Genomic DNA, 27,991 nt, shown 5'->3' with positions numbered 1-27,991 from the left:
CTCGACACGGATCTGAGCGATCAGGGACATTCTCCCCCAACCACGGTGCAGACTGGAGAGGCTCCTTCCACCTTGCACCAAAAACAGTTTGCATTTGTTTTATTTAAAACTTCCAACAATGATACATTTTGATGGTTCAGTGGTATATGCTTCACATCAGAACGACTCAACCTAAACGGAAATGGTATTATACAAAGTAAAACAGCTATTAAATGAAAATGGTTATCGAAAATGTTTGTTTTTCTTAAACTGTGCCAAGTCCAGAGTATCAAAAATAGATTTGCAAATAACTAGCCAAATAAATTACATGAACATTTCCACCCGAGTCTATTTCAAGACATCTCTAATTGGTTAAATAGGTTATTTTTAGACTCACTTTGTCTTTTTAAAGGTTTTTGCCAAGTGGAAATCTTTGGTATTTGGATGAGGTACGGACGGCTTCGCTTTTAAAGGATTCGCTTGTTTGACGACAGATCTTGAAAAAGATTAATTAAAGAACAACTAATTTGACATGACAGCCTTGCAAAATTAAACCATAGATCTGTAAAGCAATCATAGGTTAACACTGCCAAATGCATAGAAGTAGCACCGCAGTCGGCGTCTAAGAAAGGCAGTGGCAGACACTACTGATGGCTGCCACAGAACGGTAAGGCCGCCTCGGCGGAGTCGTCCTCCCAGACACAGTGGTCCTGATCCGACTGGACCAGCTCAGAGCCACCGCTCAGCCCATAGATGTCTCTGTCGATGATCTCGTTCACTGCAACAACCAAACAGATAAATAACGTCAACACCAAAGCAGGATACAAGCATTTTTCATTGTGGCTACTGGCTCGCTGTTTGACAACATTTAGCCAGTACCGATTATGTTACCAGTCAAAATGATTTAAAAACTCCGAAATGATGGTTAATTACCTTACAACGTAGTTATAGTTGACTATTTTATACACTTAGAGCTAACCTGATTAGTATTTAGTAGGGAGTCGCCACATTGACAAGTAGCTTCCGCTATGTGCCTTTCAGCCACCAGAGGGCAGTGTAAGCCAATCCAAGAGGGATATTTTAGGCGCTCTATTGAAAGATGTTCTGTCGTATCTATGAATAAATTGTGCCAAATTTGGGTGGGTAGAGGATGGATGGATGGATAGATGAATTTAAGTAATAGTATATTGTACGTGGAGATAGTGATGGAAGGTGGCAGTAGTGGTATTAAATGATTCTGAAAAGGGCCAATTTCACATAAATGGTGGAACTTCATTAAGAGGCCATGCGAAGTCTCTGGGCTGAATGTGTAGGTCTATTTATACAGTAACATAAAAGGCACATGGACCAAAGGGCTCCATACAGCCCCGCTATTCATAGCAGTGTCAGAGGGCCTGTGAGTTGGAGTGAAACCTGAGCCACATGAGAGCAGATCAAACAAATGCGTAAACAAATCCACAGTGACTGGAACCATAACTGCAGCCATACCTTTCCTTTACCCTGGATCGGGCCCTTCATCTAAACCTACATTCCCTTTCCTGGAACCATGTGGGGGAGGGGGGCAAGTTAGGGTCTTGGGGTGGGGCAAGGTCAAAGCCGAGTCCCCCCCCCCCCCAACTTAAACTGAGCTGCTTCTCTCCAGACCCTACTGCGGGGAGGTGGGGGGGGGGGGTCCACCGAGTGCCTGTCATCGTTACACAATGACAGCTGGCACATGGTAACTGAGGCAGAGTAACATCGGGGTGGGGCAGGCTTCAGTCCACCAATCACACAAACCTACACACGGTTCAGATGTCATCCCAGCTAACTGTGACTATAATTAACCTACATCAGAGAGCCATAGTACAAACACACACACAAAAACAAACAGGAACCCTGCCTATATTTAAACAAAACACACACACTACTTCCCGGTCTATAATTAACTCAAATCGTGGAAAGCTGGAGTATACACACATACACGCACACACAAAAGCTGGCAGCTTCGCAGAAGAGCAAACAAAGCCTCATTTCGGGCATACGGTATCAGGAATACTGTGGTCTTGACAAATACAGACCATCGCCTCAGAGCTGATTTATTCAAGTACACAGCGAGCGTTCTCGCTGAGCAACAGCAACGGCTCAAGGTGAAACCCTGGACGCTGCTGGAGAACCTCATATTCTCCTATAGGGCAAATAAGGACCAAAAATAACTCCACAAGGAGATCGTTTCTTAACGGTCTCAAATGACGTTACGTCGCAAGGAACACCTCATGGCCTTTCACCAGTGTTACCCCGTCACTGCCACCAGGACCGCAAAAACCTAATATTTTATTTTTTTGTGCTCCACTGGACGTGGCTTTTAAAGCTGTGGACAGATCGTGGTGTTGGATATCGGGATGATACCAGCTAAAACAGGGTATCGGCGCTGGAGATTTGACACAAGACTAAAATCTGACACCGTATCATTAACAAAAGCAAAATGGACTGACTCACAGCATTTTTGGCACATGTAATTCTGTATTTCTTTAAAGAGGTACTAAACACTGACGTTTTTTGAGCTGTAAACTGAATGAGACTGTAACGGTGATGAAACCCATCAATGCTGGTGTTAATATTGACATTTCTTACCAAATTTATAAAAATGGTCATTTCATGAGTGGAAAATGGCTGAACACACCTACTGTTTTAAATCAACCTTGAACCTGCAAGGCCAATGCTGAAGTAGAATCAACCAATTGGGGCTTATCTACGTAATGATATTTTTTTTAAAAAAAGAAAAAAGTTGGCACCCTCTAATCCGAGGTGGGCAACCCACCTCCCCCAGCCCCCGCCCTTGAGTGCGAGTCTTTTAAATATATGCTGATCGAGAGTCGCCATTCTAGTGATGGAAGGTTCGATTCTTTTCACGGACTCGAGTTTGTATGAGGGCGGCACAGTGGTTAGCACGGATGCCTCACAGCAAGAAGGTCCTGGGTTCAACCCCCGGGGTAGTCCAACTTCGGGGGTCGTCCCGGGTCGTCCTGTGTGTGGCCTTTGCATGTTCTCCCTGTGTCTGCATGGGTATCCTCTAGGGGCTCCGGTTTCCTCCCACAGTCCAAAGACATGTAGGTCAGGCGAATCGGCCATACTAAATTGTCCCAAGGTGTAAATGTGTCGGCTCTGCACTGTGCTCCCAAGTGCCCTTCGTGTGCATGTCCTTGCTATGGCAAACGAGGGCCACTTGGGCCCAACAACAATGCTAGGACCTCGTATGGTGGCCAGGGATCGACAGCGACATCGAGACCCTGGTCAAGGACTGCACTGCCTGTCTGCTCAGCAGTAAGACCAAGGCTCCAGCCCCGCCCCCACCCATGCAGCCCCTGAACTGGCCGTCCCAACCCTTGGAGCATCTGCAACTTGACATTTGCGGCGAGCTGCATGGGGTACCACACCACCAGTGGTTTATTGTTGTGACCTATGACCTCCACTCTAAGTGGCCGGAGGTGACACCTGTGAGCTCGGTTACAGCCAAGGTGTCAATGATATTTTAGACACCCTGCTCTCGTGATGGGGTTTGCCGAAGATAATCATGACCGATAATGGGCCCCAGATGGTCTCACACGAACTGTCCTCCTACCTGAAAGGGAAAGGGATCCACCATATTCGGACAGCTTTCTATAACCCAGCTGCCAATGGGGGGGCAGCTGAATCAGTCCTTAAAGAACGGAATCAGGGCACACCTCACCCAAGGGTGCACATTCAATACCAGCCTCCTCCAGACACTGCTACACTATCGCAGCAGCCGTCCCCTGGATCGGCAGAGGGGGTGGAGCAGCAACCGGGACAGCTCAGAAGAGGGGGAGTAATTGGACGGGTACAATTGGGGAGAAAAAAAGGGGGGGGGGCAAATTAAAATTCATGGATGGTTACTGACTGTGGCATGGAACTTGTGGGTGAGTGAGTGACTCGTGCAGCTGGAGACCTCCAGCTCAGAGCATGGAAAACGAGTGGTTGCTTTTCTCATAGGTTAAAACAGTCGTCAACTTGACACATTCCCACAAATACAGTTAATATAAGAATTGCACAATAATGACACATTGTCTCGCCGTCGCTGCTCGCACTAGCTAGCGGGAGGGGCAAGTCAGTGAACAAGTTAAAGCAGACAAGGACTTGTCACTCCCGACTCAGTAAAAAGAGTCATTTTTTCGAACAATTTGTTCATGACTCACATCATTCACAGGAGTTTACTCACTAACCTTGCACCTTTATTACATTTTCTACCAACCTTTTGAATTTCTCTAATTTTACAGTTATATTATTTCATCTTTTTCAATTATGGCACAATGTTTTGGACTTCTGCTTTAGATGGCTATAGAAGCACAACCAGAAAACTGGGTCAGTTGGACTGGGCTCGCACAGTGTTGGGAGAACATTTGCCCTGTCGCCCACCTCTCTCCGCCACCGGAAAGCCGCGGCCCATCTCGCGGGGCCCCCTGCCGGCTGCAGCGCATCTGCGTCACAGCAGGTGGGGTGTCTTTGCCGGGTGGAGCAGGATGCCATGCCGGTAGGTAGGCCGGTGGAGGGAACCGGGTGGGTACAGCAGCGAGCCGGCAATTTGTGCCAGGCCCTTCTCACGGATCTCACCACAGCTACTCCTGCCCATGCTCCTGCCTCACACAGTCACGCCCCCCCTCCCCCGCCCCCTCTCTCAGCCACTTGCCCACATTTTAGCATTTCTCAAAACAGTGTGTGGAGTTAGGCTCACACCTGGGGTAGAAATTACTTTAATGGTGGAAAAAAATTATTCTGTCTCAGTTATTTTGCCCATTGACTTCCAAACTAGCAGTCTAAGTCTCCCACTCTTCAGCAAAAATAATGGATCGGATCGTTACGCCATATCAGCCTAAATCTAAAAATTTGTACGTGGAGGAGGTATCACCAGAGAAAAAGAGATATTGGTTTATCGCAATATGAGACCCCAATTTTACAGGACATTGTCATTATTTCACCAGTCACCTAGACTTTTCGACTGGTGCCTCAAAATGAAGTCTGGTCATCTGCCAAAACAGTTAGCAAGATAAGCCACTTTACCAGCCACAAATAAAAATGTTTTAGCCCTCATCTCATGGTGCGAGGTGATTTGCGTTTATGAACAAAACTAAAGCTCATACCGTCATCCAGAGTGATAGTCTGAAGGGCCAAGGAGCCCGGGCTCAGCTTCTCCTTCTGCTCCTGCTTGACGTTCACCATCACCTCCCCACTCCCTGTGCTGCAAAACAGGGAATGGGGGGCTGGAGGGAGCGTCTGAGGGTCGACTGGAGTCAGGACGGCCCTATCCAGAGCCAAACATGGAGATTGTTGCCTTGCAGGTCCACCAGAGGAGGTGTGTAGGGAGACTGAAGATGTCTTAGGAGGTAATAAGTGTGGGTTCACTTTCGGCAGCAGGTTAGAGACCCCCAAGGGGCTGTGGTGACCAAGCAAGAAGGATGGCGCTGAAGAGTGGTTGCTGTCCTGAGACTCTGGGTGGTGTAGATCAGTCCTGATAGGACTTTGGTATGTTATCTCTCTGCTGGAGATGGAGGCAGCCATGTTGGTTTGGGCTAGAACAGTGCGATTGGCTAAGACTGAGTCAGTATACTGTACATTGGAATTTGATTTGTGGATGTAAGGCACACCTTGTGGGGCAGTCTGTGAGGCTGGCATAAGATCGACCATGTTCATGGTGTTTATCTGCGGTTGCCCTGCATGGGCACGATGTCCCTGGAGGGGAAAGGAGACAAGCTGGGAGTATGCTGGTTGAAGGGTACGATCATAAGGCACTTGTCCACAGGACTCATGAAAAGGGATGTCTAGACAGAAGGCTTGGTCAGGGGAGGACAGTGGATTACATGGGATGTAGTCTAAATCAGAGGGTTCCTGCTTCACCAGCGGGGCTCCAGCCATGAGGTCAGCAGAGGGGTCCAGGTAGGTGAAGCTCAGGGTCTGACTCCTTTTCCTTTTCCCATTTGACACGTAAAACTGCACCTGGACACGCCCCGTGGCATTCCTATTGTGATAAGGGGGAATCTTGATGGTGATTCTGGACTGCAAGGAAAAACAACAGACATTGAAAATAATTCTACTATGGCATGTCAATGCATACATCATTAAAAGGGGAAAAAAATCATATTTTAATTTCCCGTGATTAAAAATTACTCTAGATTATGTTTCTACTTACTCCACTGCTCTTTTCTGGCACAACCTTGACATCTACTTCCCAGCGTGTTCTTCCATCTGAGAGGACACCAGTCAAACAACATGTTAGTTAAAAATATCCTTTACAGACATTTGTTGTTCGTCAAAACACTCACAATAGTTCCTGAGATCAAAATGAGTGAAGTACACCCTAAGGAACCTCTTCACCAGATTTCTTGCCTCATGAGCCAGTTGATCACACTGACATTATGATACTCATAACAGCTCAGGTGATGTCCAATGTGATCGACTTGCTAGATTTGTCTGGGTCGCAGAGCAACTAATCTCTGTTTATCTTAATTTTCTATGAAAGGGAGTTACTGTTCCATAGCTTAGCGTGTGTTTTAGATGCGAAGCACCTTATGAACCTAGCCTCTCCAAAAAAACATATAGGTGATTGAGTGCATCTAGAAATATATGCTCTTGTAAGACTTTAAAGATATTGTTTTGTTTTAAATTGTCATTATAATTCTCATTGGTAAGAAAACTGGCAAAATATATATTTTTCTGCATCCTCATCATTATTGTCTCTTAGCGTTTCCCTTATATTCTAGACCGGTGCATCTATTTTACAATGTCATTGTTATGTCATTGATATGATGTAAATAATATGTAACACTGACTACTCAACTGTATATGTGGGAGGGGGAGAGGGAGACTAGACTAGGGGAAACTCAAAAGAGAGTTTCTGAGCTCTGAACCACCAGAGCTCCTGGTGGGATCAATTCTAGGCCAGCAGGAATAAAAGCGTAAAAATCATATTTGGCAAAAATAACTGCTCAACTATTTCTGAGAAATTCAGTTTTCCCACTGAGAGTTAAAAATATTCTTATACAACTTTTAGTGACAGCAGGAGCCATATCTGTCCAAGTAGCAGCAGCAGCTTGCCAGAAGAGGAGTCTGGTGGACACGTCCAGCAGCCCTTACCAGGTCCTTTCTCCAAGAAGAACACTTTGGAATGGCAGGAGACGTTGGAGCCCGAGATCACCATCTCCTCCCCTCCATCCATTGAGGAGCTGGTGGGGTTGACATGCTCCACCTGGGGAAGCTCCACAGCAGAGCGCTGGGCTGTAAGACCAGAGTGGGTTTGATTCAACTTTTCATTAATTTCATCCATTTAATTTTTGAATATTACAGTGGGTCTGATGAGAGTTACTATTTCTTTTCCTACAGAGGACAACAATGGCATATTGAAAATGAAAATAATAAAAATCATGTATAACAGAAACAACATCAAGCTGCTCTATATTTGCTGCTGCTGAAGTATTAATACCTCACACCTCCAATTTTTCCGTGTGTGTGTACATGCGGGCGTGACTCACAGCATTCCACTGGTACAGAGGCTGTCTGTAAACACAGCATCTTGTCGTTGGGTTGAGGGATGTTGACGCGGAACACAACTCGCACCCTCGTATTCTTACGGCCGATATCCGTTTCCCCCTTCCTGAGTTCAATATCAGCGTTCCGCAGCTTCAGGATGCCTGCACAATCAATGCTGTGGGAAAAAAAAGCAATATTCAAGATTTCCCACATTTCTCTAACATTAATTCAGATGCTACCAGTGGTGTAGTGGAGGGTATAGAGTATACCCACCGCTTTTGCTGTCGATTTACAGTATGATCACCTATTAGCCAAAAAGCCATTGAAATATACAGGAGAGTATACCAACTTTCTCCTTCATGATCTATCCATCTAGGTCATGGTATGCCTACCTCCTCAATGACCACTACACCACTGGATGCTATGTTAGGTTTGAACCCCTTGCAGCTGTTACTAATACACATAACCCCATCAGCTATATCTTCATTTTTTTTATACATGGTTGTTGGTATTACCATTATGACTATCTGCTATACCCTCCATTTTACTACTGCAACAAATTAATTTTCCCACAGGGAACAATTAAAGTGTATCTAATGTTATCTAAGAAAGAATCTCTGATTTCATAAAGAAGGATAACCACTAAGCTACTCGGGAAAAATTATTTCAATTGTATTTCACATATCCAAAACTCCTGAGACAGCTCCCGTGCTGCCGTAAGGGAATCATGCAATGGTGGGGCCTTAGGAGAAAAGAGAATTGGAAAAACCAACTTGTTTTTGCTGGAAAAGTTTTCTATGGAATTTTTCCCTTATCTGAATTGAGGATCTGAGGATAAGGGACGTTGTACACTATCATTTATTCTGGTTACACGTGCGTTGGAGAATGCAATGTGCTTCTCAAGCCCTCTGAGACTCATCTGGGATTTAGGGCAAAACAAATCAATTTGGCTTGACTTATATTAGACACGTAAAACTGGGAGGGGGGGGGGGGGAACAACACCAACAACATAAGACGGTAAAACCAGAGAGGGAGCGGTGCTGTTGGGACTAGCGGGCTACCTGGCTGACATGTTGTGCTCGGGGAGGAGGGGGATCTCAAGGATCTTTGCGCCACACACAAATCTCTCCTGGCAGGCAGTGGACACGGTCTTCCCTGTCACCCTGTGGACCTGGTAGAAGGGGTGAGGTCGGAGGTAGCGGTCGTCTGCAGTGCCGATGTAGACCTGCAGGTTGACTGGCTGTTCTTTGTAACCGTTTAACTGTGGAGGAAGGCAGCAGAGAAAATCAAGATGCAATAGGGGCTGGTTGCCCCAGTTATGTTTAAGTCCTTACTGAGTCTAGTTGTCATGCAAGTACTAACTAAATTAGAATTTACACCACTAAATAAAACAGGCTTGAACCACTCCAAGTAGCTGTTACTAAATTATCAAACATACCAACATGGAGATGTAGACATTATATTTAGCTGACGGACAACTGTAACGTTTTGTCACAACACCATTAGACAGTAAACATAACAGCTGGCTTAGGCCATTTGGAGCTGTTATTTGAAAATTGGGAAAATATTGGTCGTCGGAGCGTTTTACACAATATGTCGCATGCCACCAATTTGTATGATGTGGACATCTTTGTTTGATATCAGCTCGTGAGGCAGGTGTGCAGTTCCATTTTACACATGTGAACTGTTTCTGATTAGCCGGCGGCTGTGATGTTTGCCTAGCAACAGATTTATACATTACTAAGGCCTTACTAGCTGGTGCAACTGAAATTTGAAAATTGCTAGTTTACGACTCAGTAAGTGAGAACAGGAACGACTTTACACACAACTATGAGAAAAACATTTACGAATGACTGGTGCAACCCTATCCAGAAATTACAAAAAAAAAAGGATTTCAATTTAACAAATGAAAGATCAGTCGCACTAATCCCAACCTGTTTCACCCTGAATAATTTCTTCATTCATTCATACTTGAAAATTGAATTCAATTAAACCAGAAGAGTGGACTAAAAATAAAATAATTCACAAGTCTTCCATTGTACTTTTTTAAATTTGACACCCCCCCCCCCCCCCCGCTTCTTGTCGCAATTGTATCTGGCCAATTAACACACTCTCCCGAGCCGTCCTGGTCTCTACTGATCCGGGGAGGGCTGCAGACTACCACATGCCTCCTCCGATACATGTGGAGTCACCAGCTGCTTCTTTTCACCTGACAGTGAGGAGTTTCACCAGGGGGACAGCGTGTGGAAGGATCACGTTATTCCTCCCAGTTCCCCCTCCCCCCCGAACAGGCCCCCCGACCGACCAGAGGAGGCGCTAGTGCAGCAACCAGGACACATACCCACATCCGGCTTCCTGCCCGCAGACACGGCCAATTGTGTCTGTAGGGACACCCGACCAAGCTGGAGGTAACATGGGGATTCGAATTGCCGATCCCCATGTTGGTAGGCACCAGAATAGACCGCCACACCACCCGGACGCCCCTAAATTTGACATTTTCAATAATGTTCCCAGACTAATGTTAGGGCTGAAAGCTCTGTGTCTTTTTTCAAGTTTTAAACACTAAATAAAAGATTAAGTGTTTATTTGTAAGACTTAAAGTGTGCCTCTTTGTCCTCACATTTTAATGAATTCCACCAGAAAAACATTTCCCTAAAGCAACCTTCAAATCACTCAAATGTTATTTTATTTGCCGTGTAGCCACATAAGCGTCTTCTCTTTTTTTTACCTACAAAACCTGGCTGCTAAAAAGGCCAACAGGCATCAACACTGGCACAACAGTTCTGGCCCAGAATAACCCTGCTGGTGTTGGTTACATGAGAGGCCTTGATCAAGTTTTACTGCTTCTGTTCTCTGATCCGCTTGATTCATAGTGCTGCTTTACATCAGGACCAGACAGGAAAAGTCACAGCTCTAACGTGCTGGCTGGCCAATATTTGCTCATTGCTCAGCCAAAACTACTGGTGACACTGACAGATGAAAACAATATGATTGCTTGCAAGTCTGCACAGCATGCAGGGGTGGGCAATCTTATCCAGAAAGGGCTGGCATGGGTGCAGGTCTTTGTTCCAACCAAGCAGTTACACACCTGTGTCTCCTAATCAAGTTCCTCAGCAAAGACTCTACTGGTTGATTAGTGGGATCAGGTGTGCAACTGCTTGGTTGAAACAAAAACCTGCACCCACGCCAGCCCTTTCTGGATAAGACTGCCCACCCCTGATAGCGGTTTGTCTGGAAAGTGAAAAGTCCTGAGATTCAACATGAAAAGTTTTCATCTGCTGCACTGAGACTTTATCTGCTAAAGCACTGATGATTGTAGAGCCAGCTGATACCAAAACTGTATCAGGTTGACACTGAAGATACCTGTACGCACTCACACATGTGGTGGACGGCTAATGGTTCCATTTAATGGGTTGAGCATGGCTGTAACACTGCTAGAGTAAGTGTTTGACTCTTTATGAAGCTCAATGGGAAGCTCAATGCTTTATAATCAAGGATCTCAAACTCTTGAGTTTAGTTAGGTTTGTCACACTGTTGATGCAATGATGTATCCAAACCACGAAGCAAACTTTCAAAGCTCAACTTGTTATGCATCACAAGATTTGTTGCACCTCCAGAACTGCAAGCTGCAGTCACATCGTGCTTCTCAATGACTGATCAGATGTGACTGACTCAATGTAAATGGAGGAGCATTTGACTGTAGGGAGTTGGTCCCCAGCGGCATGGTGGTGCAATGGTTAGCACAGTCGCCTCAAAGTAAGAAGGTCCTGGGTTTGAGCCCTCGTCCCAGGTCGTCCTCTGTGTGGAGTTTGCATGTTCTCCCCGTGTCTGCATGGGTTTCCTCCAGGTGCTCCGGTTTCCTCCCACAATCCAAAGATATGTAGGTCAGGTGAATCGGCCGTACTAAATTGTCCCTAGGTGTGAATGTGTGTCGGCCCTGTGACGGCCTGGCCAGGGTGTCTCCCTGCCTGCTGCCCAATGACTGCTGGGATAGGCTCCAGCATCCCCATGACCCTGAGAGCAGGATAAGCAGTTTGGATACTGGATGGATGGGAGTTGGTCCCCATTCAAGACATCTCAAATCAGTTCAACAATGTCTAAGTCCAGTGAGCCATTTAGTTTGTATCTCATTCATGTAGCCTACTGACCTGCCCAAAGAAGTAGTTTTGACAAGACCCACCGACAGAGTTTAAGTCATTAGGAAACCTAGGATTTTGGGATCAGCTGTCAATTAAATTCAAAATATTTTTGAAATTCCCATATGGTTAATCATGACTGGCTAAACCTTCTGGCACTTGTATTAAACTATTGTGGAAACCTTTGCCATCTAAAACCTCTAGCTGGATAAAGTAAAGCTACAAATACTATATAATCGGCTCTACAAATATTTCCTCTTTATTCAACCACAAAAATCCCAGTGAGATTTAGAAATCTTTTTTAGAAGAGATCTGCTTCTGAAATGGCTGCAGACATTCAACATAAAACAAACAAAATGCAGACAACACTCAGAATAAAAGACAACACTTCTGAATGACTGGTCACCTTGACGACAGGGTGTCCTCCAGACACTGCCTTGATCGACCCTCGGCTGCCCTCTGTCTCATAATGGGCCCTGTGGTGGGACTTTGGTTGAACTTCCACAATCAGTTCGCACTGACCATACTGGCTGGGCAGGGCCCAGTCCAGAGGGGGCAGGGATGAGCTCCTGCAGAGAGAAATAGGATCAAGACAGTAATCAGTCATGACTTCATTTATGAATGATGGATTGACCGTATGGTGCTGGGTATAGATGAACAAGTAGAGCATGGCATCATCACTGGGATCTGTTCCCAGTGCAGGTCAATAGGCAGAGGACAATGCCAGCTAAAGAGCCCCCCCACCACGTACCATCCATACTTCAATGGAAAATAAAGATCTGTCTTCACTTACGAGTGAGAGAAATATCTGATTTAGTTAGACAGCTAAACTGCACAAATTTAATTCCTGTTATGAGTCAGTGAAAATTTTGACTTGCGTGATTATAAATATATGATCACATAGCACTACGGAACTGCATTGACTAATTGTTGAAATACCGTATCTGCGAGCAATAATAACTAATGGTTGCTACCAACCTGAACAAAGGAGTACTTGGAGGTTTGGGCTTGTTCCAGCTGAAGTGGGAGGGGACTGGAAGGAACAAGTCTGCTAGGTCTTCTGGTTTACCACACGCTTCTCCAGGTGAATCCAGAACTGGCAGTATTGTTTTGACTTCCTCAATCCCAGAGTCTTTCTGCCCCGTCAGCAGGCAAAGCTGAGTCCCTGTGGTTCTCCTGGTCTTTGAGGGTACATCCAGGTCCTGGTAGCAGTAGAGGAGGGGACCCAGGGCTCCAGCATGGCTTCCTAGCCAGGTGTCCTCAGTCACACTGCCCCTGGGAGAGTGACCCGGGGTCGGGGTGGGTGAGTGGTGGGGGGAGGGGGAGTGGGCTTGGACATCTGCGCTGGAGTGCCGTCTCTTCCCACCAGGGGAGGTGGGTCTGGAGGGGGAACGGGAGGTTGGCCAGGGGTTTAACCAGGTCTCCTCGGTCACACTGGTGCGTGGGGAGTATCGAGGGGATGGGCAAGGGGACTGACGCGGAGACTGGTGAGACGACAGGGCCTGGTTGAGGGCCTGGGGATCCTGGTACTTCTGCTGCCACAGCTCCACTCCAAACGCCCCTCCACCACACCCTGGGGAAGCTAGCGGGGAAGTGAGAGGGGAGCCCAGGGTGAAACGGGCAGCAGCCTCATTAAGATCCCCCTCTTCATCATCATAGATATGAGAGAACGACTCACAGGATGAGACATCTGACAGCCAGCTCCTGGAGGACAAGCTGCTGCAGGGACTCGGGCTCAGAGCTGCATCCCTATAGCATGGGTCCAGGGACAGGAAGAGGTGATCCCTGGACCAGGTCTGCTCAGGAAATCCCCCCTCCGCCCCAATAGGCTCCCCAGCATCCTGGACACTGCCCACCTCTACATGGTTGTTAGGAGCAATGGAGGTTATTTGGATGCTGGGGCAACCAAATGCTGTAGGGTTCCTCAAGAAGCTGTACTGGGAACCTTGGGTTTGACAGGCTGGAGACTGGTAGCTGCCAGAAGTTTGCAGGGGAGTTGGGTTGGGTACAAAAGGAAGGCAAATGCGCTGCTCCTGGCCAATGGGTTGAGTAAATGGCACCTGGGTGGAGCTTACAGGGTTCCGGATATCGGATTCTAGGCATGGTGGAGGGAAGAAATCAACCAATAAGCAAATCATAAGAGCTAATCATTTGCAATGCAAAGTGTCTTCTTCTTCTTCTTTGACCTAATAGCAGAAGCCCTAAAAGAAGTACAGCGGCGTTGCCCATCTATATCGATCAGTATTGAGGATAGTAAGTGTACCTAAACTGCATACTGTGGTGAATTCTTTTTAAATAATTCTGCTGATCCTCACTGTTTGATCAGTTTCCCCCTGTTAAGTATGTGGGTGTATTTAAGGTCAACGGGATACTATCACGGTGACTGAATATCTACAACAACTCAGACAGTTAATTCACACAGCTGTACTTGCTCACCACTGTCAACAGGAAGACTGCTAATAATAGCCCAGTTCACACCGAAGTCACACTGCCGCCTTGCACACAAAATGCAAAAACCCTGAAACCTCAAAGGGCTGATTGTGAGCACATGAAACGGTGACCCCCACCCCCTGGTCTTTACTTATTTGCAAAATGCATGAGCGTAATGAACATATACTTTTATCTGATGCAACAGTAACCCTCGGGGGCAGCGCCAGCTGCTTGGCGCCTGATCCGGCTGCAGTTTAGCGAAAACAAGGAAGCAAAACCTGTGGGCAGACAGTTCTCTGTGACAGGCTGGGCGTCCGTCAGCTTGTCGGAGCAGGACTCTTGTCTTTCTTACTGGGTCCTAAACCTTCTGCCTCTCAATACAGTCCCAAGGCACTTGACCCCCCTCGCTCTCCAGCAAAACCCCATTCATCCCCAAAATAAGCAGCCATCTCTACATCTGTGCCAAAACACACCGAGTCGTACAATCCCGATAGAAAACACCACGTGTACAGAAACTACGACAATACGCCACTTATGTGAGATTGTAGCCTCGCGGTGGCAACCCAGCCAGCTTTGTTTTAGCGTTACTGGTAGTTTCTGAGAATGGCCTGATTTTAAATATATATTCAGTCATGTATAAGAGAGAGAATGAAGTGTTCAGTGATGCTGATGTTTACATTTAAAACTGTGAAACTATCGTTTTTCTCTCCACACAAAACTACATTTCAAGTCAACTTGGCGCGTGTCCGGGGGCTGTTACGTCGCCAAAGTGGAACTCACCTGCGGGGCCTGTCGGCTGCTGCAGCGCGTCTTCCCCAAAAACAAGTCTGAAATCCAGCTCGTCGGCACCGCTACACTCTATGGAGGTCATTGGGCTGGAAATGCGCGGCCGAAGCCTTTGTCTTTAACACCGGGGTGTCTCACGTCCATCCAACAGACAACAGCCGGGCTGAGCCTGACTTTAACCCGCTGACGAGCAACAAGTAGGCTATCCGGAGCAAAGTTGCGATACGAAGACCGAACACGTCGCGGCGACTCCACGTTTGCGGTGTGCGCGCGCCGTAATGTCGCGGGTCGGCTCTGTCGTCTGCGCTCGCGGAGTTCTAGTTCGGTACTTGAGTCTACATGAGTCGACGGGATCCGTCAATAAAGCGAAACTTCCACGTTAGAAACAAAGCCGTAGACAGCCCCGCTCGTGACGTCAGTCCGGTGGCCCGTGCCGTCTGCGGGGAGGGAGGATCATGTCACCCGTAATCAACACTGACAGGCGTGATATAGTGGATGAAAATAGTCGGAATCAAGTCCTTTTATTCAAACCAACATCACTCACCAACGAAGACTTGATCGTACAAGGACTTACATGTACCAAGTTCACTCAACGGGTGTATTCGTATTTTTATCGGTGTAAAATGAAAACAAAACGCTCTTCGGTAAGGCCCCGCATGAGGTTTGAGAGACATACAGGTTACATATCTGCTATGATGAGCCATTTGTAAAGGTCCGGCGCTGCCACCTACTGGTTGGACAGACGTCACACGAATCCACTGCTCTGCGCCGAGTAGACAGACAGCCTTTTATACACTGATCTGCCTCAGTTTGACCTGTTGCTTCTCCAAGAACAGTCACAAACCAGACCTACTTAACCCTAAACAAGTCAATCCTGGGGAACAAATGACGAATTGTCAGTGGAATGAAAAATGCCTGTAGGTTGTACATTCAACTGTATCTAGCGTCTGAGTGGGCCAAGACACTTCCCTAAACTCAGCCAGGCACGGTCCACTGTGTCTTCGCCGGGGCGTCTCATCGATCACCGGTAGGGGTCAGTAGTTGAACATGGCAGATCCCATCTGAGAACGGGTGAAACTAAACGAATGAGTGAGCAGCAAGGTGGTGCTAAAGGGAGCTTAATGATTAGTCGACCTTCTATGGAGAAATCCCATTTAAACTGACCGGGGGGGGGGTCAGATGTTGCATACGGGCCTTTCTCCTCCACAGATAATTGTAAACTGAAAAATTATTGGCACTCCCATCTTTTCTATGTGCAGGAATTCTGATTTTGCTGTCTTCTAAAAAGGAAAATGTCACTCCCTGGCGAGAACGTAAACCAACACCAAAAATACACATCCTTTTTCAACACTCTTAACAGGACATTGGCAATAGTACCAGTAGATTGCACCATGGGGGAAACTAGTTTAACTGCTGTGAAAAATCTCATTTCGACCATTGAGGACAGGCAGCTTTGCATCTATTGCATCCTGCCAAGTATCTCCTCAGTATATGCTCATCACAGATGTATGAAGTACATATACATCGTGAACCGCTGGTAGCACAGTAACTAAACTTGGGGTGTAGAGTCCTGACATTACTGAATTTCTCAGCTCTTTGTGAGCCAGGCAGCAAATCAAACACTGAAAACCATTAGAAATAATCACCGAAACGCAGCATGGCTGTTACTTATGCAGTAATCCGAAAATGCCTTGCCCATGAGTAGTCGACGGTGCTGGACATCTTTTGGACCTCTTCGTCCTCCCTCTCAGTTTGAAATAACAAGATTGCAAGGTCTTTTCATGGTATTTCCCCCATATATATGTGTTTCATCCATTATTCTCACAGTCTTAATACACTCTAATGTTGTTTTTGAGGAGTGTCTGTGTTGTGCTGGAGACAGTCAGGAACGGCAGTGCCCCTTGTGGTGTCTGGAGCAAGCATGTGTCGTTTCTTGTTCTGTTCATCCTTAGCTGTGCCATTGACCATCCCCTCTCTCTTCCTCTTACAAACCAAACCTGAGTTCTCTTCACCTATCTTCCCCTCTGGTACGCCCAACACCCGCAGACACACGATGGCTGCAGCTTGTTCGGCAAACTTCTTTGACTTCTCCCTGACAATGGCAACAGAGACTTGAATCATCAGATGAAAACTTAAATGAGAGGGGAAAGCAAATATGTTTCCTGAATTAACTCTATAATTAATTTTTAGCATTTTGTCAAGCCATACGATTGGTGGCTCTCATGAGAGTCTATATTCTAGGAGAGGAAAGGAGAGATTTCTAGTGAATTGCCCTTGACTCACCACAGGGAGGACCTGTACTTCTTCTCTGCTATAGTTACTGTAGACTGGAATGCTCTGTCCTGGGACCGCTGGAGCTGAATTTGAAATGAATGACAGCACATCATCACATACAATCAATAACTTTAAACAGAAGACTAAGATTCCATTTAGGAAATACAGAAGTGTATGGCTAGTTTGATACATGTTAAGTATATAATTTATTATAATTTCTGAAGTTGAATTAGAGAACAAATTTGCCTCCAGCTGGATTAAGTCTAATCTTCATAACATTCTTACAGTCTCATAGAGCGGCTGCTTCAGTTTCTCCTTGCGGCTCCACTCCAGCAGATACATCTTGGGGGTGATCTGAGGTGGGTACTCCCTCCTAATAATAGAGAAAACCACTACTAATCATTACAGCAGAGAAACCAAGCAAAGACTTGGGTTGGATACATCCTTAACTTTTTGCTGGGAGATTCCCAGTCAAAAAAATATATTTAGTATAGTTTTTTTAGGGGGATTGCCAGTGAGCCTGCTCTAAATGTTTTTTTTTTTTATCAACCTACAATTGTTTTAGACTTTCACTGTTTCATCTTTCACAATCTAAAGAGATTAAAACACTGTGAGGAAATAACTTTCTGATGCCAACAGACCTAAAATGAGACTGGTAGCAGTACTAGCCAGTTAGCTGTACATAGAAGACCTTTTATTCCTATTTCTAGCCAAGCAGCTAAGACTCACCGTTCAAACTTAACAGACATGGTGGTGACATCTCCATCCATGACAGGGTGGTCAGAGTGGCTGTTGGTCTGGATGTCCTGTTTCCTGGACTCAAGTTCAGCGTGGGTCTTGTCATAAAACTCCCGTACCCCATAGGCATCACTGAAAAAGTTATATTCCAACATTCAAGGCATTTTTAACTCACTTTTTTTCCAGTGACTTAAGATGATAGAACATATTCTGGGTTAGAGGTTAGTTTCTTGCTCAAAAACACATCGATCAACAGGACACATGGCTAGTGCTGTGAAGATCAAACCTGTGAGCCTTCGGTTACAGGGTGGACCCACCCCCCCCATGATACTATGAACTTTTATATGGTATTGTTACCTTTAATTTAGTATCTTTTGATACTTTTTAAATGTATTTTTTTCTTTCTGTTGAGCATCCGACCAAGATAAGTTTCTAGTACGTGTGAGCTTACTTGGCTATCAGTAAGCCAGAACTTGAACCTTTTAATGGTCTTGGAGGAGAAAAAGGCCAATACAGGTGAGCAACGCTGACTAATTTTGAGAGCATTAGGGTGTTGTGAGCATAAAAACTTCCTGATGGATCTTCTGGAATTGTCATTGTTCCAATTCAACCAATCATCTGTGATGGAAGGAAGCGACTTGATAACAGCAATGACATACCTGCTCACACTCCACTACCTCCCATCTACCACTGATTCAGGTTTCAACATGGCCATCAAAGTGACAATGAGTAACATGACAGAGTCACACATGCTAACTGGGTGGGTAGAATAGACCAAACCTCAGAGAACAATCAATCACCGTGATCAATTCACAGGGTTGATCTGGTCTGATTGGGGGGGGGGGGGGGGCTATGGGCAGTTACCCAACGAAGGCAAGGGGAAAGCTAAAAGCTAAGCCAGATCTTATGGAGTGGTGAATGGTGTTCATATATCAGGACTATATTAACAGTTTGGTACCTGATCTCGATGCTGGTTTGAGCAGACTGGAGCTGCTTCCCCATGGGAGACTCCACCTTGTCTCTCAGCATCTGGCACAGACAGTACTTGGTGTTGAAGGCGTTGTTGTCATAGCGGATTGCCTTAAGATACAGATGACCCAAGTGGCAAAGTGAGAAAGTGCCATCAGCCCAAAAGAAAATATTAGCGAGTTAATCGACTTTAAAGTACATTATTACAACTGACTATCATTTTAAGGTTCATTTTAATTCTAAGAGTGAAAGTGATTGAGAAATTTCACAAATTACATTTTTCTATACTGAGGGAGACAGCATTTAGTCTGAACACATTTGGTGATAAAGGTATGTGGGTGAATTTCCCGAGTAACCACAGTGCTCACATATTTAAGGTATTCCTCCATGACCTCCTCCAGAGGAAGCAGGCCCTGGCTGCGGAACACTGATGGGTTCCACATGGCGGCCCGGGCCAACATGACTGACGAGGCCCTGGTAGCAGTCCTGAACGCCTCAATGTCAGCATAGGTCTTCACCAGGTCCAAAGAACCTCCGCTGTAAGGATAGATGGAGCAGTGCTGACTAGATTTACACATTTATCATTACCCACAAGCGAGACCCATGCCTTCTTCACTGAGGGGATGCCATCATTAAGCATGGCAATGACATATTGACTGTTTCAAGGTAAACATCGCACAAACTGCTTCTTTTCCACTGATGACAGAACACATGAATGTCAGATAAGGGGCAGCCTTGTCAGAGAAGAAATTGAACATAATTGTAAACTACAGCTGATATCACAACATTGTCAACAGGGTCATACCACTTAGTCTCAACATTACTCTACACTCCAACTTACGTATATCACAATATGTTTGTCAGAAAGATCATATCAGTCAACAGCTTGACATTACACTACAGCGGAAATCACTGTAAATTACACTACAACAACACTTGTTGCAGGATTTAAATCAGTGCCGATGACAGGTGACCATGTTTTTTCCTTTTTTGGGGGGGTGGGATTTCCCCCCTTTTTTTCTCCCTAATTGTACTTGGCCAATTACCCCACTCTTCCGAGCCATCCCGGTGGTTGTTCCGCCCCCTCTGCTGATCCAGGGAAGGCTGCAGACTACAACATGCCTCCTCCGATACATGTGTAGTCCCCAGCCACTTCTTTTCACCTGACAGTGAGGAGTTTCACCAGGGGGACGTAGCGCGTGGGAGGATCATGCTATTACCCCCAGTTCCCCTTCCCCTCTGAACAGGCACCCCGGCTGACCAGAGGAGGCGCTAGTGCAGCGACCAGGACACACTCACATCCGGCTTCCCACCCACAGACACAGCTAATTGTGTCTGTAGGGACACCCGACCAAGCCGGAGGTAACACGGGGATTCAAACTGGCGATCCCCGTGTTGGTAAGCAACGGAATAGACCGCTACGCTACCCGGACGCTCTAGGCAACCATTTTTTAAGCAGTTTCCTTCAGAGAAAAATCATTGTTCAGTGTCTTTGAATGAGCCTGTGAGAGACAGACAGAAGCTTACTTGGCGATGACCGGGATGGAGACCGCCTGAGCCACAGCCTGTATGAAGTCACAGTGGATGGGGTGTCTGGGACGTTCTTCCTTAAACCTGAACAACATATTCCACATTCAACCAAAATAGATGAACATACTGTATTAAAGATGTAAGATGAACCTCACTAAACACCGATGGGTAATAGGGACCTTAAAGCACAAGAGAATAGATGTATCCGTTGGAGATCAGAATGAAAACTTTTAGCTGGGCTGAAAAAATATTCACGCTAGAGCTCATGCTAATGAACTATATCTTTTGTTTAATAAATACTGCACAGGAACAAGTGTTTCTGAACCTTGTGTGTTATCTCTAATGCTAACATGTACAGTGCTCATCGCTAATAGGTCTAAAGGTTGTAAGAAGCGTTTACCTGCCATGAACTGCAATTGCGGCGATACCCGTCTTCTCAATCCTTTGAACCAGACTCACCGTTTCTTCCAGCTAAGAGGACAGAAGTACAACGTCAGCTCTCCTCACATAAATCAAACAGCTAATGAGTCAAACTATCCATCCATCCATTATCCAAACCACTTATCCTGCTCTCAGGGTTGCGGGATGCTGGAGCCTATCCCAGCAGTCATTGGGCAGAGGGCGGGGAGACACCCTGGACAGGCCGCCAGGCCATCACAGGGCTGACACACACACACACACACACACACACACACACACACACACACACACACACACACACACACACACACACACACATTCACACCTAGGGACAATTTAGTATGGCCGATTCACCTGACCTACATGTCTTTGGACTGTGGGAGGAAAACGGAGCACCCGGAGCAAACCCATGCAGACACGGGGAGAACATGCAAACTCCACACAGAGGACGACCCAGGACGACCCCCAAGGTTGGACTACCATGGGGCTTGAACCCAGAACCTTCTTGCTGTGAGGCGTCCACGCTAACCACTGCGCCACCGTGCCGCCCGAGTCAAACTATAATTTCACAAATGTGATGTTCCAGTGAACACTGACAAATCAAAACTTACCGAAGGTAGGATTCGGATTTTACATGTCACTGGTTTGGACACTCCTTTGACGAGGGTGCTGAGGATCTAGCGTAGACACAGAGGGAAAATGAATGAAGTGTATTGTGAGTCTTTATCCTCTCCTGACAGACAAGTAAAGTTTAATCGGTTACACTTTATTTTAGGTAATACGGTGGTAATTATCATGTAATTTCTTAAAAATAAGGTTGAAATTACCTTGTAATTTGGGTTAGGGTTAGGGTTAGTGTTTGGGTTAGCTGTAAAATTACCTATAAAAACTACCACCTTATTACTAGGAAATTACAAGGTAATTTCAACCTTATTTCTAAGAAATTACATGATAATTACCACGTTATTACTATTTCCGACCCCCTAAAATAAAGTGTTACCGTTTAATCTCATCTATTTAGCTGCCAGATAGAAAGTTTCATCTCTGTTAACAGTCAGATAGATGTACTCAGAGATACTCAAGCGATAATGGCCACTGGTTCTAAACTTGAATAATATATTTAACCCTGCTCGCCTTGAATCAAATTTCCCCAGCATCTCTTTCCCCTACTGTTTCCCTCTCAGTTTTTCTACTGTATAAATAAATCAAAAGAAATACTACAATAAATAGTGGGATGAGTGGACTGCGCAATCTACTTTAAAAAAACAAACGAACTGTCAGACAGATTTGTCGGTTTGTTCTACACACATATTAATGCAGAAAGAAGAGATACTCACTGCCTCTATCTTGTCAGGATCTGAGAGAAGAGCAGCTCCCATACCTCCCTGCAGGGAGACAGGAGGTCAGGGGTCAACCGGATGTGAAAAGAGCAACAGATCAGAGTCGGTGATTGGAATTAGCCTGACTCACCTTTGTGGAGTATTCCTTTGGGCAGCCCATGTTTACATCAATAGCAGCAACATCATTCTCCCTGTGGATAAAGCAGAACAATTTTTTTTATTTTGTATACTCTATTGATCCCCATAGGGAAATTACGCTCTGCATTTAATCCATCCTAGCTGTGTAGCTAGGAGCAGTGGGCAGCACCTGGGGACCAACTCCAGTTCATCTTACCATGCCTTGGTCAAGGGCACAGACAGGCGTATAAACCCTAACATGCATGCCGTTTTTGATCGGGAGGGAAACCAGAGGACCTGGAGAAACCCCACTGCAGACATGGGGACAACCTGCAAACTCCACACAGAGGATGACCTGGGATGACCCCCAAGGCTGGACAACCCCGGGGTTCGAACACAGGACCTTCTTGCTGTAAGGCGACAGCGCTAACCACTGTGCCACCGTGCCACCCAATCTATGGCCAATCTACTGATACACAACAAGCACAGTCAGTCTATAATACATCGTCTGATAGAAAGCGAGTGGGCAATGTTCACTGAAGTCAAATTTACTCATTAAACCCTTTGAACTGAAAAGCAATTTATAGATTGACAAAGAACACCACAAGTACAATTAACAATAAAAAGTCCCAATTATACTTCACAGTGTGTGTGTGAATGTGAGAGAATTCTGGAGCATCCCCAGGACTGGTCTGCAAGGCAGAGCCATGTCTAATAATATAGCTTGAAGCACTGACACCCTCCAGCAGGGAAGGGACAAGGAGCAGAGAAGGAATGGCTAGTACGGTGGGGGTCTACTCAAAAAGTGAGTTCAAGGGCATCTGGGTAGCATGGCGGTCTATAGCGTTGCCTACTAACACGGGGATCACCGGTTCGAATCCCCATGTTGCGTCCAGCTTGCTTGGGCGTCCCTACAAACACAGTTGGCCATGTATGTGGAACAGCTCGGAAGAGTGGGGTAATTGGCCAGATACAGTTGGGGAGAAAAAGGGGGCAAAAATCAAAAAGAAAAAAGAGTTCAGAGGAAGTGCTCTTTATACTTACACAAGCTGTGCCACTGTTAGCGCTCTCTCTGGGTCAGCAGTTCCCTACAGACATAACAGACAACTTAATGCAATGATTTTTAAACACTATCAATTTAAATCTACAATTATCATGAGTAAAAAGAAAAGCTACTGGGTTCTTGTTTTCCTGACATACCATTTGAAAGACAACTCTGTCCTTCTCCCTCTCACAGGTCCGGAACATGACTCTGTCATCCGGGGCAACAAAATCCACTGTCCCCAGGACTTCTGTCAGCCACAAACACCCTCAAAGTCATAACCATGCTTTTTTAATACTGGCAGGATGAGTCACAACAAATCCCTAGATATTCATTCCTAGATATGCAGATAGTCTTGATTTTTAGGTACTCTTTTGTAGATATTATCATATACTCTTCCGACTTTCAGAAGTTGAGTCTTGTCCCTTGTGTTTTTCACACGACCGTCACACCACGTCAAAATCCTTATATGTATGTGCTCCCTTGCTTTGCCACCACCAAGACAAGAACATGAAGTGTGGATATAATTTCCATCCATCTATTAGCCAAACCACTTATCCTGCTGTCAGGGTCACGGGGATGCTGGAGCCTATCCCAGCAGTCACGAGGCGGCAGGCAGGGAGACACCCTGGACAGGCTGCTAGACCATCACAGGGCGTTGACATTTTTTTCAACTATTGTTTCTGTGCAACATAATGTGGCTAAAAATTGACCTAACCTAACTTTAATAAGTTGAATTACCAGCAAAGTATAACTTTACTTTGTAAATTGATAGAGCTAGTATCATCCTTTTTTTCTTTTCTTTTTTTTTGCCCACGTACTTATTTATGGCATTTTTTTTATATTCAAACAAAGTTTTCTTATATATAATATGATATACACTCAGTGACCAGAAAAATAGAAACCCCTGTTCAGTATCCCATTGGGCCATCCTTTGGCCTTGATAACTGCTACGTACCAGGGTCCTATAGCTAACAGTCCCAGAGTTAAAGCTGACCATGCAGACATCAGTACATAACACAACTGCTCAAGGTTGATGGGTGGATGGATTCACCCTTCCACATATGCTGAATTCGAGTTTATCCCCAAGTTGTTCAATGGGACTGATATCTGGGGTCTGTGGTGGCCAGGTCAAAAACATCATTTCACCTGATGGTTGCTCGAACCGTTCCTGAACGATTCTTGCACTATGACAGGGTGCATTATCTTGCTGAAAGTACCCATTCTCTTGAGGGGTACATGAATGGCCACGAATGGATGAAAATATGTATGGTATATGTAGGGTATACCATACAGAAGATATTGTAAGGTATGTTCTGGTATCAAGGCATTGAGCTACAGTTATTAATCGACCCAGTGTACACCAGCTAAATGCCTCTCAAACCATTATACCTCCCCTACTGGCCAGTACAGATGTAACCATGTATGATGGGTCCATCGCATCATATCGTTTACGCCATACCCTGAATCTACCATCACGGTGAAGCAGTTGGAACCAGGATTCATCATATCAGATTACCTTTTTCCAGCCACTGACAATCAAGTGCTGATGTTTCTTAGCTAAATGCAAACACCTTCAGCGGTTTACCATAGACACACCTGTGTGGTTGTCGGCTGTGATACCCTGTACAGGCAAGAGTGCGCCACACTGTGTTTTACGAAATTGTTCATCGTACCCCACAACTGTATAGTGATGTTAACTCTCATACTGCGGACTGGTGATTACTTGTTACGGCCAGAGCCACCCAACATCTCCCATGTTTACATAGAGAAAATGTTTTGATGAGGTGTCTTGTGTTCTGGTCCATTTCTGGTATGGCTCTGGTACACCTTTAAGACTGCCACCTTCAAAAAGCCCAGCAGCTCTACGGTCTTGGAGATGCTTAAACCTTTCCTCCTGGCACCCATACCTTTTTCAAAGTATGTTAGCTCACATGTTAAACCCAAACTCAATAATCCATTCACATGCAAAGCAGGTGTCGAAATGGAGTTGCTTTTGCATGAACTGTTTATGTAGTGACACATATGCAAGAAACAATAGAGGACCCACTCCTTCAACTAGGGCAGGGTTGCTATTTTTCTGGTTAGTGTACACTGTCTGAATGCTGTACTGTTAAGTTTAGTTGCTTGTAATGTTTGGTAAATCCATATAACTTAATATCAGAAAAACAATTAGCCAAAGGCATAAAAAGTGAATATCAAAATGTCAGAACCAAAGAGTCTTCTTACCGTTCACCACCCTCTGGCACTGGGCCATTTTGATATCAATCAGCTCCTACAATGGACGGAATAACAATCATACATGTTATTTGTAGAGCGCTTTCCAGAGTACTCAAAGACGCCATTGCGTAACAAATGAATTAAATGACCATAAAAGCAACACACCAAGAAAAAAAGATGCTCACCCACAACATGACAGCACAGTGGAGCGCCAGTTTAGATTTGTTTACTCACCTCACAGTAAACTATATCAGCCCCGTAGTCTAGAGCCAGCAACCTCATGGGCAGGGTCCCGACCCGCACCATAGGAGCTAGGGCTGTCACGTTCCTAAAACACAGCCGGCCCGCAGCCTTGGCCATGACTCCTTAGTCTTGTAAAATCAGAGAGGGGGAAATACTCGTGATTCACTGATCACAAGTCCGTCCGTCCGTCCGTCTGCAGCGTTGCTAACGGGTCCACTACTCTTGCTCACCGGCAGCTGCGAGGCTGGTACGTCATTCTGTAACTGTATCGCTATGCTAACGTTAGCCGGCTACTACATTATTTCAGCAGGCGCTCCTCCTTGTAAAAACAATGCGAGCAGTTAATTTACAATGACGAAACTCGAGGTCGTGACTCATGTTCGTTTACATTCATTATCTGTAGATTTCTAACCGGAATAAAACTCACCGACATGTACATTGTGTATGACTTAAAGACAGATCATGTTGGGCTAGAAAGACGCGTGTTCAGTCGTCACTTCCTGTTTAGAAGGGCGCGTCATTAAGCCCCGTCCATGTCAAATAGATTTGTTCCTCATAGATCAGTCATCCTTTTTTTTTTTTTATCTACTGCTCTGCTTGGCCTATGCGGGATCAGTCAGTAGAGACGGATTTTAATGATTTTTGTTTTAAGTATTAGTACAAATATGGGAACCAGGAAACGTGGCAACTAATCTTGAGTGACGCGCACGCACACGCACAGAGAGAGAGAGAGAGAGAGAGAGAGAGAGAGAGAGAGAGAGAGAGAGAGAGAGAGAGAGAGAGAGAGAGAGAGAGAGAGAGAGAGAGAGAGAGAGAGAGAGAGAGAGAGAGAGAGAGAGAGAGGAACAATATTATGCCCAGCAAGTTGTTTCCCTAGTAGCACAAATTTATTCAGCCCAAAAAAAGCCAAGAACAAACCCAGTTCCGATCCATCCTTCATTTATTGTGCTGCTATTGTTATTTTTTTTTTCATTTTAAAAAAGTGCTCTAAAATACATTCCAGTTAACATTTCATGTAATGAATCCATTGTAAACACTGAATGCTTTACAAATAATTTACAGTGTAAAAATTGCCTGGATTTCATGACAGACCAGACAGGTGAAGAAATCAGTGTTGAGCTGCATGAAGTTTGGTGGCGATCTTGCATTGTATTGATTTTTCCTGATCTCCATAAAGAGGAATACGACTGGATCTCGGCGCCTTGTGTTTTCTTGCTCTGCCACAGGACAGACAGGTCTGTATGAGTGAACATTCATGTTAGTCTTTCCAAACCCAACGCTCTCTAATCTCAGAAGCCCCTGGAGCAGCGGGAAGCACAAAGTGGTCACGTCACAAATTAGTTTGTATGGTTTCCCATGCAAAAACAGTAAAATCACAGAAAATGGAAAATTACTATAGTATTTGTTTTCTTGGACAAATTACTGTACAAACACTAAAGCCATATACTACAGTATATCTATAGTGATAACAAAGGAACACTTTCTGCACTATAGAAAAGCTACAGTAATTCGTTTACCACCACTGGCTATTGCTAAGGTTTGTACAGTAACGTGAGGGAAGAAAACACAAGAACACTAATGTAAATTTTACCATCGACCATTTTTGTATGGGATGTTAAAGAGTTGTTCATGCTGTTAAATGGTAAATGGATTGTCCCAGTGGTATTCCTCTTTAACTATATTGTAGTTATGGAGAGACACCAGCAGAGAGACCTTCAGATGCACCTGACATCTGCTCAGTTCAGACCGAGAAGATGTCAGGTGGGATCCGGGATCTGATCTTTACATTCAAGATGCTGCAGCTTAATTTTATATTCTTTATAGAAATAGAAGGTTGCATAAACAGTCATGAGCCTGGCCATGAATTGGTTGGCTCTATTTAGAGCTGAGGGTGGCAGTACAGGCAGGAGATTCAGTATTGGATTCAGAGAGGCCTCCTGCAAATATCCAAAATCCATTGACTATATTTACATCCACAGTTGAAGATACAGATTTTTTTTCCTTCTTGGTAAATTTGGAATTATCAGCTGGCTGACTCTGGGATTTTCCCATCGTAGTGAATGTCTTTTTGTTTGTTTTTGTTTTTTTATGAGTGAGTAATTTATTGCTTAAGTGTGAATATACAGAATACGTTAAAAGTATGGACGTTAAAAATCTTAGTTTGTGGAATAAGCATAGGCAACATAGCAGAAGCATATCTAGGTTATCTGCAAAAAAAAAATCAGAGTATTGGATGTTAATTGAGTTAATCA

General features: G+C 45.1%; 2 protein-coding genes across 3 annotated transcripts; both read right to left on the bottom strand.

The window, feature by feature from the left end:
- Nucleotides 1–9: 9 nt before the first annotated feature.
- On the bottom strand, nucleotides 10–15,270 carry nfatc3b (nuclear factor of activated T cells 3b). Of its 2 annotated transcripts, none has more exons than XM_056281249.1 (9): nucleotides 14,841–15,270; nucleotides 12,609–13,725; nucleotides 12,037–12,199; nucleotides 8,556–8,755; nucleotides 7,497–7,669; nucleotides 7,102–7,242; nucleotides 6,158–6,213; nucleotides 5,112–6,024; nucleotides 10–757 (listed from the first exon to the last, which is right to left on the bottom strand). In XM_056281249.1, the coding sequence occupies exons 1-9, from the start codon at nucleotides 14,929–14,931 to the stop codon at nucleotides 624–626; spliced, it is 2,988 nt and encodes a 995-aa protein (XP_056137224.1). In that variant the 5' UTR covers nucleotides 14,932–15,270; the 3' UTR covers nucleotides 10–623. The 2 variants fall into 2 exon arrangements, with proteins under 2 accessions (XP_056137224.1, XP_056137225.1); XM_056281250.1 differs by lacking the exon at nucleotides 10–757 and having other exon boundaries at nucleotides 5,370–5,509; nucleotides 5,616–6,024.
- Nucleotides 15,271–15,356: 86 nt separating this feature from the next.
- dus2 (dihydrouridine synthase 2) lies at nucleotides 15,357–26,216 on the bottom strand. Its single transcript, XM_056282105.1, has 15 exons — nucleotides 25,731–26,216; nucleotides 25,506–25,551; nucleotides 23,435–23,526; nucleotides 23,279–23,322; nucleotides 22,248–22,308; nucleotides 22,115–22,162; nucleotides 21,389–21,454; nucleotides 20,758–20,828; nucleotides 20,355–20,441; nucleotides 19,196–19,364; nucleotides 18,817–18,938; nucleotides 17,850–17,990; nucleotides 17,406–17,493; nucleotides 17,130–17,203; nucleotides 15,357–16,938 (listed from the first exon to the last, which is right to left on the bottom strand). Exons 1-15 carry the CDS (start codon nucleotides 25,854–25,856, stop codon nucleotides 16,686–16,688), a joined length of 1,488 nt encoding a protein of 495 aa, XP_056138080.1. The 5' UTR covers nucleotides 25,857–26,216; the 3' UTR covers nucleotides 15,357–16,685.
- Between the last annotated feature and the right edge of the window lie 1,775 nt (nucleotides 26,217–27,991).

This window comes from Lampris incognitus, chromosome 6 (genome assembly GCF_029633865.1).
Source record: "Lampris incognitus isolate fLamInc1 chromosome 6, fLamInc1.hap2, whole genome shotgun sequence".
In the NCBI taxonomy this organism is placed as follows: Eukaryota; Metazoa; Chordata; class Actinopteri; order Lampriformes; family Lampridae; genus Lampris; species Lampris incognitus.
The sequence above is the reverse complement of the archived record's forward strand: the minus strand, read 5'-3'. Positions and strand labels throughout refer to the sequence as shown.